At 40.7% G+C, this 12,727-nt stretch overlaps 1 protein-coding gene across 5 annotated transcripts in view; it reads left to right on the top strand.

Moving 5' to 3' along the window:
* The window catches only part of KIF16B (kinesin family member 16B), a 151,001-nt gene that overhangs the window by 116,873 nt on the left and 21,401 nt on the right, over nt 1-12,727 (top strand). For all 5 annotated transcript variants that reach the window (XM_082481950.1, XM_082481947.1, XM_082481946.1 and 2 more), the window contains one exon: nt 12,209-12,292. In XM_082481950.1, coding sequence (XP_082338076.1) covers nt 12,209-12,292 — 84 coding nt within the window. The remainder of the gene's footprint in view (nt 1-12,208; nt 12,293-12,727) is intronic.

The following is a 12,727-nucleotide window of genomic DNA, read 5'->3' as shown; positions in this document are numbered from 1 at the left end:
GATATGGGGAAAATAATACTGTGTTTCTTAATTAAAAATTGGTTGACTTGAGAAGAAAGAGAGAAAAATTCCTCAGAACTGTGCAGCTGATAGTATAGTTTCCAAATGAGTTTCTAAAAGCCTTTGCTTTTGTACTCACAATGAGATCTTTGTGTAAGGCTCTCAGGATATTTTCTTGACTGCTGTAATGTAAATACATTAAAAAAAAAAAAAAATCTGGAAGAGTCTTTTACCATCTGTCTCTGCAACACAGAACATACAGAAGGCTCCATCTTACAAGAGAGAATTGACTTTCCCACTACTGAGCCCAAAGCAAGAAAGCCCAAGCAGTAAAATTTATTAGACATCCCTGCATGACAAAAATCAATAAAATACAATCTCTTGTGGTTTAATATGAAAATAAACATAAAGAAGCAGTGGCTCAGGAAGAATATTGAGCTGCAGGTATAGAATTGAAAATGTCAACAGGAGAAGACTGAAAGTGGAGAATGTTGTCCAGTTTACTGTAGGGTGTCTGTCAGAACCAAAGCCAGAAATAATAGTGCGGAGGGCAAGCTGTCTGGCCGTGTCTGAAAACCAAAATTCATTATGGGGATGTTGGTGATGCGAGTGCAAGTGAGATGAAAAAGCACGCTTGTCATGGATGTCAAACTTTGGGAGCCAGTGTTAAAACATTCAATTAATTCATGGTTATCTATAAATGGTTATGTTGCTGCGAATGATAAAAAGAATCAAAGCTATAGTTCTGTTTGGCCATTTTTTTTTCTGTGTTGCGTCTATTATTTTCTATCATACTTAGTTGTAGGTACTACTGGGTATTACTGATGCTTTAGTGATCTGTGTTGTGCGGTGCTGTTGGCAATGTGGGCGCTCAGAGGCTGTTTGAGCTCACACTCTGTATTTTCTATTAAATACTTTGAATTTCATTCAAACTGCATCTGAACGCTGCATGTCCTAGTCTTGTTATGTCTTTTTGGGGAAAAAATGCAGCAAAGCTTTAGCAGTAATTTAAATTGCTCACTGTACATTCAATTCTAACTCCAATTTTATTTTTATACCAGGGAATAAGTAAGAATACCTTGACTTTTAAGTTCAGTTCAATTTTTGAATATTACCAGTATTATTAAAGTAATTGCAAGCTACTGTATTGCAGGGCTTTATTTACATATGTAGAGTAGCATCATTTCCATTCTGATTGTACCTGAAAGCTCTTATGTGTTATAACTCATTGTAAGGATGCTGTAGAAAAAAAAAAAAAAAAAAAAAAAAAATCACGTGGTCTTTTAGCTTTTCCCGTGCTTTCTCAGTTACTAAAACTTGTGAGGTGGAGCTGCATCACTCGTACGCAGACTCAATGATGCAGTGCTTGTTGGGGACAGAAATGTTATAGCCTTCGAGAAAGCCTCTGACAGATAGTAATTGTGAAGTTACTGACATGTAATCCAAACCCGAGTACTTGCAATAGTTAAACACATCCCCTTTTTCTCCCCTGCCCGGAATGATGATGTTGACTTCGATACCGTGGCATTTTAATCTCGTGTGTCTTTGAGTTTCCCGTGCGTACGTGGTATATACGTGGGTCTTGCTTTCTAAGCGTTTCTCTTCAAGTGCTTGATCAAGAAGTTTTATTATACTTGGAAACAACTATCTATTCTCACCCGCCACCATGACTGTAGGATCTCGAGAGCAGTACTAAATAGGGTATTGCTTGTGAAACTGATAGTAACAGGGATCTTTCTGATCCCCGTAGGTGCTTTTTCTGTCATGCGGATTCAAAATCCTTTGCCAAGGAAGCTCCTGAAAACGTCTCTTTTATTCCATTTCATTAGTTATCTGTTACTTTAAGCTTTACCTAGTGACAACAGTGGTGGCGGGATGAAAATCCCAAATTTGTGTGAGGCTTACAGCTAGTTTTTAATCGTGTGATAGAGCAGTTGGTTCTATGATGCCTGTGAGACTGACATAAGCGAAAAGTTGCGTATAACCTACGTGACTATCAATCACTCTCACTGTTGGAGGGGGGACTAAGTAGTTCCTTTTAAGCTTCCCATTTGCGTACTTGCACTGCATTTTCTCTGGTTTTATCATTTGAAATGACACAGAAGGCTAGCTAACTTCTTGTAATCGGTCCAGTCTGTCGTGAGAGTTGCGGCTTTCTATCTATAACAAATCAAACTCGGAGGCGTACTGCGGATTTGGTTGCAGGTGTATTTCTCTGTGACAGCTGTTCTTTAAGACCCTGAGATCTGCCATTAATTTTGAGTGGCGAGAAAGGCATCCGTCTAGTCAGCAGTAGAAATTATTGCTGCTCTTTGATGAGTTTTCATTATTAGCATCTCTCAAAGGCGAGGGTGACTGAAATTTATGGCACCGGTTGGCCACACGGGACAGGGATGTTTCATAAATGCTGCCAGATGTCAGCGAGATGAGCTCGTATGCAACAAGCAAATCTTTTTTTTGGAAGAGCTGTTAAAACCGCTATGGTGAGTTCTCCTCTCTGAACCTCTTTCTGTTGCTTAAGCCAAATGGTATTGTGACTTCTCAGTGTGGAATCGAAGTAGCCTGGTAGCCAACGTGGCATCGGCAGGAACGTGGTGCAGAGTGGGGCCAGGCTGTGTGCAGCCACAGCGAAGGTGGTGTCTGCTGCGTGGCCCACCTTGTACCATTGCAGGGACGCTTCCTTAACCTTGCTGGAAATCCCAGTGGGAAGATAATGAATCAAATCCTAAATCATTTCTGAAAGGAAAATAAACCCTGCGGAGAGCACCAGAAAATTCCTTTTTTACCTTCTTTTTTGAGAAGTGAGGTTTGAACCATGCGTTGACGAAGATTGATTAACGAGTTGAGCTTTAAAGACATGACCTTGCAAACCCAGCGGTTGCTGCCAGTTCTTTAAAGAAATAACCAAGCACCATGGCCTGAGATTACATGAAAAACAATAATGTTTAGTTTGCAAAATCATGAGCTAAAAGGTGAGAGAGTATGTGTTAAACTTGTCCATAGACTCTCTAGGTCAGCACAAACCCTTGTCTTAGACCACGGTCTGCCACGCGGTACTGGTATTTTTCCCCTAGAGATATCCGTCTTGGGGCAAGGGATAGACAAACAAGGGAGCAAACTCGCGGTTGCAAGGACATGTTATGTTACAATTTTTTCTTGCTTATTTTCCAAATGCGTGTACGAATCATATTTAATTTTTTTAATTTGTTTTTGACTGGTTTACATGCGAGACAATTACATCCTTTGGATTGGTGTATGCTATTTCTGTCCCGTCTTATTCTGCCTTTCTACAGCTTGCATAGAGAACAATATATTTTCTTTACCATTTGGGTCAATTTTCGTCCCTTTTTCCTTGGTTGATAATTCTGAGCTATGCAGGTAGTGGTTTATATTTAGAAAGATGCCCTGGCTATATTAGTTTGTTTTTGATAAGAGAGATTAAAATCCCTAAGCTGCATAATTTTATGGAGCTGTGAAAGGTTTGCATGAACTTTGTTACATCCTAGCGCTCGTTTTTATCGTTATCCTGTATTTAAATGCTATCGTACTGCTTATAATGAACAAAGCGATGAAGTAATTTGTCAAATACTATATTGACCATTGTTTATGGCTCTATTTCAGTATGCTATTATTCTGACTAGTCTGGAAATTGCTTTAAGGAAAAGAAAAACAGCTCTGTAATGCAAGGTAACTTCTTTGGCTGCAGTTCATTTGATTTTTCTCAATAGCAGGAGGCAGACTAAATGGAGTTAAAATAATGCCATAAACAGTGGCCTCCACATCTCGCCACAGCTCCAGCAACGCATATTGAGTCTAGGTCAGCCTGCTTGTTTAAAGGAGAAACTTGGATATGAGAACTCTCAACCCTTTTTGATAATTGTGGATGATTGTTTGATATGCCAGTGGGCACGATTCGAAGACAATGAGGCACAGTTAGTGAAACGCAAAAGAGAAATCTTTGGTGTACAATGCTACTTGGTAATTTTGCATTGTCAGAGGGAGGTTTCAGGGATGTTCACAGGAGGTGGATGTCTTTTTTTTTTTTTTTTTTTTTTTTTTGTGTTTGTATCCCTCTTCAGTGACGGTTGAAGTTGAAATGTTCTTTGGAGAAGCAGTTAGGCCTGTCTGAGGAAGGTAACTGGCGAGCACGCCAGGAAGATCTTAAAAGTTCAGAGATACACCCAGAATTAGAGACAGCACAGCTGTGAGAACTTGTGCATCCTGAGAAGATGCCCGTGTGTTGGCGAATCCAGAGAAGATGAGCTGTGGGGGTTGGTCACAGCCTCCAGACTTTGAGAGGACTCGCAACAGAACTGCGTATATATTTATGGGAGGAGATGTAAGTGCTTGTGCTTCTTGGCATGTCCTGGTGTCAGTATGGCAGGGGAGCGGTGTAGAGGAGGTACCTAGTCATATGTGGGGGATGCTCCGGAGAGATAAATAGGAAAAAAGCAAGGAATTGTAGCCAGTCTGAGTACAGTTGGGAAGCTGCAGAATTGCTTTCCCAGCGGGTTAACCCTAGCAGGGTCTCCAATACACTCTGGCCTCAATGGGATGTGTTCTGGAGGGGGTAAAGTAGACCTGGCTGACTGGGGCTGGGCCAAAAGCAACACGCAAACCAGGAGATGTTCCTGCTAGCCAGAAATGCAAGGGGTAGCCTAGTTCTGTGGGCAAGTAAAGCTTTGGCACAGACCAAAAAGGATGGAGAGCAGGAAGAAAAGAGTATTCTCATGTAGTTGGGGCAGAACAGCTCCCTCTTTGAGAAGAGGCTGTGCTGTAAAGGGATGGGAAACCAGGCTGAGGCATAAACTGTATTCAGGGGAGGCCAGGAAAAAAAAACCCACCCCCCCCAAACCCGAAACAGCAGTACATGACTCTGCAATATGGTCTCTTGTATTTCTCAGAAGGGAGATATTTGCTAACCGATTTATTTAGGATTTTTCAGGGTAGACTCCCTCAAGGAAGGAGGGAGGCGCTCATTCCTTTGCGCATGTTTGAGTGAGATCCAGGCATTGCAGCCTGTAGCAGCAAGGAGAGACAACAACAGAAAGCTGGAAGCCTGCGGCTGTGATGAAGGAGCTGTGAGACAGCAGGGGATGAGCCTGGAGCAGCTCCTCAGGTCTCGGAAACACTGCAAAGACCTGGGGAGCAGAGGGGCTGGAGCCAAGTCTGCTTCCCTCAAAGCTGGTGAAGGACTGACTGTGTTAGCCTGGTACCAGGAACCTTCTGCGGGGGCTCCTCCGCAGGGACCCTGTGCGTAGGAGGAAGGTTGTGTGTAACCTTTTTCCAGTTCTGTTTCCTGGTCACTTGAGTTTTCTTTGGTTTAGGAGGTTAATTATCCTTGTTTGTTTGTTATAATAAATTGCGGGTTTTGTTGCTGTTTAAAAGCTGTTCAGTCTTCTCCTAACTGCGTTAGAAGGTTGACGTGGGTCCACGGCAGAGCTTTGGCTGATCCTTAGTTGCTCGGATATCCTGCCTCTGAGAATATCAAATCCCTCTCCCCTTCTGGCAGATAGCAGGGCGGATGGTGTGGGAGCAGGAAATTTGGTATGGCAAATGGACAGTGGAGTAAGACAAAGAATCAGGTAGGTCACGGGGCAGGGCATCGCAATAGAGACAAGCTGGGAAGCTGGAAAGTCGGGGAGAACACGTTGGAAGAGGTGGAAAAAGAAGTAAGGAGACAATATTAGAAATGGAAGAGAAAAAGTAGGTGACAAACTGAATATGCAAAAATAATCCCCTGGATATTCCCTCTCCTCAATTAGTTGATAATGGAAAATACTGTCTTTAATCTTCCTGTCCTCTGAGGGCATCACTTACCTATAGCATACGTATTGGGGAAGCACTGTAGGGTTTACATGATGGAGGACTATGTTACTATTTTTTTTTAAAGGAGATTAGGTTTAGAGTTTTATTCACTCATATTTGGGAAAACTTCATTTGAACTTTAAATAGTTTGAGCTATATCACCTGAAAATATGACTTAGGTGGTTCTTAAATTATTTTGTTGGTTACTTTTCTAGTGGATAGTGTATGTTCAGATTATTTATCTTTGATCTTTATTTGATATTTTTTTTTTGGCAGAATTTATAAAGCAGCCTTTAATCTGTTCATTAAGTGTTAACTTTTTCCCTTTGCCTAAGGCTCTCATATGAAATTGTGTAGAATAGGTGATTTATTTCAGACAAAATACTAGTAAAAATATCGAAGTTAAGCTTTTTTTTTTTTACCTTGTTGTCAAATCTCTAAATATTTAGTGCAAGTTCCTAGTTAAGAATACAGCTTTTGTCCAATTTCTTTAGAGTCTGGGAGTCTTAGCACATCTTGAGAAGTTGAGGCTTAAGTTACTTTGTTTAAACTTCAAAAACTAAAAGTAGGACAGTTTTTTCTTTCATTACTCACTGCAAAATCAAGTCAGGTGCAGCCACACCGGCTGCAAAACCGTGCCACATTCTTCTCTTTGATTTTTCTCATCTGTGACAGAGATTTCTGGTACAAAGGATCAAAAGTCAGACATGCCCTTTGAAAAATGAGAAAATTCAGAGTTGTAAAAGTAACATGAGAGTTAAAGACGACTGACTTTTTAATTTAATAGTTAGCATTTCCTTAATTTTCTTTTTTCCCCTTTCCCCCCTCCATTTAAATATATCAAAACATTGAAATATAAAGAGAATTTGGGATGAAAGATTAAAGAAGACTCAGCCTCCCATCAGCGTCTGCCCTGTTTTTCTTCTTAAAAAAAAAAAACAAAAAACCAAAAAACTTTTACCATATTGTAGGCACTAAAACATAGATTTTACCCACCAGAAATAATGAGATGTTTCAATCCTGTAGATTTTTGCTTGATGTCAGAAAATGGCACTTTTTTTAATGTTTAGGGAGCATAACACTTCGAACAATTTCATGCTTCAGAAGTGACAAGCCTACATGACTGTATTATGTGGTATTTTACTTTGGTCCACTATATATTGAAATATCATCCGCAAAGTACTGTACAAGACTTTTTATTAACGTGTTATGTTCCACTGTACCATAAAACCCCTGAACTGAATTAAATCTAGCAGGTACCTAGCAAATTTCAATTAACGTCAGTGAAAAGTCTCCAACTGAATATGATGGAAATTAAAGGATATCCTTCAAATGCTGATGTCTTCGTTTTCTAAAGATCCTGAAATGAGTGTGCGCTCCGTCCCAGGCAGAGCCTTTCGTGGAATCGGAGCCTTCATTTGCACTCCCTTGGCTTCCAAAAGGCCACTATCTGAACTTGCATCTCTTCCTGGGGTTCAGTAGTTGAAGGCGATGAAGATGTATGGTTTCACTTTTTAAGAGTGTGCTTTCATATAGATGTTGATATAGATGTTGTATACGCTGTTTCCAGAAGTAGGTAAATCTTAAGGTCAAAGAGTTGTATAGAAGATAAAACAAGCGACTAAAAAAAGGGTCGCTTACTGTTCTGCCATCTGCTCTTACCAGCGTTAAACGCCTGCCGATAACCTTGTTAAAACCAGTCTCCTGGCTGAAATGTGAGGGAAGTATAAGAATTGATTAAGCTGTTTGACATTTACTAGCAGAACACTTGCTGGGTATGAAGCACCTTCCCCTTGAGGACCGGACCTAGCACTGACTAAACCTGATCGTACTAATCTCACAAATATTATAGCACGGTAGGTAAGTACCGTTTCTTACAGATGGGGTTGCTGAGACACAGACGAATAACGTAGCCCCGGTGATACATGACCCAGAAATAAAACACAGCCTTTATTTATTATAAAGAAATTAGGGAGTAAATTGCAAATGACTGTTTGCCTCTCCCCGAGACTGCTACTGCCTAGCAACGATTGCCGGATAGGATAAACATCGTTAACTGTAAAAAGTGTAATGTCTAAAAGACATTAGGAGTGCTGATATGCAGTATGGAGGTGTCTCCGTACTGTTTTAAAATATTATCTGGCTTTGCATTTTGGCTCTCGGAGTAGTCCCAGCCTTGCCCGTGGTATGCATATGCACGCGTGCGCACGCTCGTATGTATGTAGTGGAAGTTGTGTTGCAGCGATGCTATAATTACGTCGAGTGGGGAAGTGCTTCTGCAGCCAAAATAAAAATTAGGAATCTTGCACACTACACGCGGAAGCTTCTCAGGAAATCATCCGAGCTTTCTCTTCCTGTCAGGCTGGGGAATATGCCACTTAATTTCCCCTGACAGAAAACATATCACCTCATCAGCAGCCCTAAAAAATGACAAAACATCCCCGCTGAAAAAGACTGACTGCCAAACGCTTTCGCTGCCGCTGCAGCGAGGGGGACGGGGAGAGGAGGGGCTGGGCTTCAGAAATTTCAGGAAAGGAGAATAATCTTCCCGGCTACCTGTCGAGTTCTGCCTGGTATTGCTGCAAAACATTCATTTCATAGTCAAGGTGTGACCCTCGAAGAATTAATTTGAGCCAGACGGTACCCGGCCGTTTAATTCTAAAAGAATAATTTATACTCCTGAATCTGGATGGTGTGAAATACTCATACAGTGTTTGAGCCATGGCAAACATCTCGATGCAAAATCCATACCTGCAGATCTCTTACATATTTAAGTGACAGAACAAACACGGCTCAGTCACATACTGTGCTGTGCGCATTAACCTGTAGCAGCTGTGACCTCATCTGAAGTTACTGTGCGGTTTCTGAAAGGCGTTGTAGCACTGCTAATAACAAAATTGGACTTTATTGAAATACTTGCTCCTGCAATTTGGCATAAATGAGTATGGTGTCTTAAAGAAACCTCAAAATTCTCTTGAATTGTTGTGATTCTGAATCGGACGCAATTACATTCAGAGTCTGTATGTCAAGTGATACATCGGAGGATCTTTATAGGCAATTATCATAACATCATTACTGCAGTATATTTGTATTGCTGGGCCTTTTTTTTTTTTTTTTTTATAAACCAAAATTTTGATGGGACGAGAACATTTTTGTTGTCACTCTACATATTTGGAACTCCTGCACCAGCGTATGTTTCCCCATGCTAAAGCAGTAACTTCGTCGGTCAACAGTGACCGAGATAAGTGGCATATATATATATATATAAGCATAGTACCTCTGGTAAATATACTAATATTGTATTTTTATATAAATATACTATTATAGACCAGCTTCCTGTTACAGTGAAATTACACAGTCACATAGAGGACTGCATAATTCACATTGCTGCATGAATGGCTCTAGTTCTCACGTTGCAAAGAATAATTTTCAAGTTGTGAACTGAGTGGAAACTGGTGCTGTCACGTCTGCATTAAGTGTTCGGACAGCCTGAAACTCAAGCCCGGGGAATTTTGAATTGTCTTTTTTTCATTTTGGTTGGGGATTAGACTCTTGGCGTGTAGTGGAGTGGAATAATTCAGGGTTTCCAAAAGCTGCTGAAGCGATGAGGAAATCTACGGCTGGAGGTTTTTCTGTCATATAGCTGCGTGGTCATCTGTTGTGGGACAGAAACGGTTTCCATTTTTGATTTGTGAGATGGACATCTGCCAATCATTTGGCTTAAAAGAGGAGCCGGAGGACCCCTGGGAGAGAGCGGGACACAGATGTTCCAGCAGTTTGTGTGCCTTCTGCATCCAGCCCCATAGAGACGGTGGCTCCAGTATGTGGTCAGTCCTTTGTAACATACCCTCTGCAGGATGCAAAATCCTTCCAAGTTACATATATGTATGTATAGGTATGTTCTGTGCACACATACGTGTATTACAAACATAAGTAACGTATATACGTGTGCCAAATATAGTTCGGCACATCGGCGTTCTGATCTGGGTGGAGGTTTTTGTTATATGTAGCTCTCTAAGTCCAAAGTATTCAGATCCGGGTCTTGACCAGCAACGGAACTATGATTTTCGTTTAGGTACACGTTGTGACTCCGAACATTTCAGAGCTGAGTTGGCTGGCTGAGGCCTTTCACGTATTAAATTCAGGACTGTAATAATGGACTTTTATTGGCCTGGTTTCAAAGATTTCTGCATCGTAGTGATTTGGGAGTTAAGAAGAGTTAAAACTATGTGAGTAGCTACATGCGTTTGAATGAGTTTAGCAAAACTCACTGGCTTTAGAAAATGCAATGTTTTTTCTTCTAATGTGTATCCAGAAAGCTAACTGGTTAAGAAAGCCCGTCCCAAAAATTTGTGGAATCGGTCCCCAAATGCCTTTTAAAATCAAACTTAATTTAGATAAAGAATTCATTCCTGGTTTTAGCTGTAATATTTTGACTCTGCGTAGTATGTCTGAGGACGTTGTAGCAGTAGATTTTTTTATTTGTGCAAATTGTTTTTTAACAGGCACTATTTTAAAATTCTATAATGAAAGTATTTATTAGCAAATAAATATAAAAACAATCTCCCTAGGGCTAGGAGGGGATTGTGGTGGTAGTTGTTCTACCTTGCTTGTTTCTGACAGTGACATGATGCAGTACTATTTAATAAAATATACTTTCTGCAGGGGTGGGATTTTGAAGTCCTTGAAAACATTAGCACTTATAATCCTGTATAGATTAAGGAGTGAGTAATGCAGTGAAAATAAGTCCCAAGGACGTAATTATAGGATACTGTTTGGTTGTGTACTGCTTGTCCTGCCAACGCGAAGAAGCAGGCACACCGAGAAGAATATGGTTGGAGAAATTTGAGGAATGTAATTGGGGCGTGCTGGTGAGACTGATGCAGAGCAGAAGACATCTTTTCCATCTCCTCTGATGCCCCACATCAGTTTACATCGCTCATTTGAAGACGTCTAGGCATTTCTTTAAATTACCCAAGTTGGAGTTGAACCGGAGAAGGGGAATGAATTATTTGTATTGCAGAATACCTCTGTATTTTCAAGATGCTTACATTCAATGCTAATAATGGATCTCCTCATTTAATTCGGTATATTGCTGCTCCTTGTAACCAGCCGTAAATTCTCTACAGTCCTGTATGTGCTGATATACTAGAAATTGATGCGTCTTGTTTATTAGTTCAATATCATCAAATAGCCAGGGGAATTCATGCAGGAGGCATTTTTACGCAGGGCTTTCGCCTGCAAAACAACTCCAGCAATGCCAATGGGAGGTTGCGTATTTCTGTCTCATACAGCGAGAGCTCGGGAGAAACTGGTTTTGATATGCCTTCAAGCGCAAACGTGAACTGCGTGGCGAGGACTTGCTTCCTTGTGCATCACTCCCAGCAGCAGTGGCGTAGCAGACCGGGTTCATTGGTATTTGTTACCAACTCTTGAGTCTTTTGTGTGTTTTTCAGATATAGCTGGCTGGAACTTGTTCAAGCATTTTATTTGTTGGGGTACAGGAAAGGAAGGGGCTTCCCTCACTCTCTCCCTTACCAGTGTAGCTTGCTGCAGTTCCTACAGGATGAAAAAGAAATGAGAAGATAGCTTTGAACACCTCTGTGGAAGAACTCCTAAAAGGACAGATCCGAATAGTTGGGTTTAGGAGTTGTGCTGCTGCTTTGTTTTCATTTTCAGTGTGATAAATAGGATTTTGCCTGCTCATGTGGGTTCTCTTTATAAATGAAAGCTACCGGCTTCCAGCGTGGACACACATTCGAATGTGATTGAGCTACAGTTGAGTTTACAGCTCAAGAAGTCCCACTTCCCATCATCATAGCTGCCATCACAGCGTAGGCGTGTGCTGTTAGCCTGTCCCCACTGTGAAGGAAGAAGTTGTAGTTCAAGGCACCCCAAAAGGTCCCTCAGGTGCGGCTCAGATGTCAGCTGGAGTCCACAGCATAACTTCAGTGATGGTTCTTAGATCCAATGATCTTACATTTACAATACAACATAAGAAAAGACAAACAAATCACACGACAGTACGGTTGGAGACCACAGTTTTTGAGAGGCTGAATGCAGTCTTTTAAGATACACAGAATTTCTGAAGAGATCTTTCTTACTTCTTACTTGGTGCTATCACATGAGATTCAGTTTGCAACTTTGTAATCTTTATGAATCTAATTCGTAAATTTGTTTTCTGTCACTCATTTATGACAAAATGCGTTATCTTAGCAGTATTACAGACCAGATTGTAATAACGTCAGCTGAAATGCGTAATGTGATATTTGCTAATAGCATAAAGCGTAGCTCATGAATATTTGGCATTCTGTTTTCCCAGTTGCTTCGTAGTTTAAAGAGAATTTTCTCATTTGAGCTTGTCACTTCTGATGCCGATTCATCCTTTAATGTCTTCCAGCTTGCCGTGTTAGAATTCCCTCCGAAGAAGCTCTTTGGAAACAAGGATGAACGAGTGATTGCAGAACGACGGAGTCACTTAGAGGTAATGCCGACTTTTTAACGGGCTTCTACAGTGTATTTAGGTGGAGTACTCTCTGCTTGACCAACAGAAACCATTCCCATATGGTCAAAGTTAAATAGCCTGCGTGTAAGTATGAAGTTACTTGCTGCCTCATTTAACACAGGAGATGGCAGCAGTAGATTGCAAAGTAATGAAACATGCCTTAAAAAAAAAAATAAATTAATCCTAGTCTAGGAAAAAAAGCGTCTCTTTAGAGATATTCATAGGAGGTACATTTATTTAAGGGGGAAAGGTTGTGGATGAGGTAAGTGTTCACTGTAGACAGATGGTCTCTGTGCAAGACAAGATTAAAAAAAATATTGTTGCTTTAAACGCAGTTTGTTAGCTGAAGATTTACTATTTTATCATAGTTACTATATCCAAATATCCCATGACAGAAGGAAAGCAATATTTAGG

Source organism: Vanellus vanellus (genome assembly GCF_965231255.1).
Source record: "Vanellus vanellus genome assembly, chromosome: 3".
NCBI classification, from domain to species: Eukaryota; Metazoa; Chordata; class Aves; order Charadriiformes; family Charadriidae; genus Vanellus; species Vanellus vanellus.
Note: the sequence above shows the minus strand (reverse complement) of the source record. Positions and strands in the feature narration are given on the sequence as shown.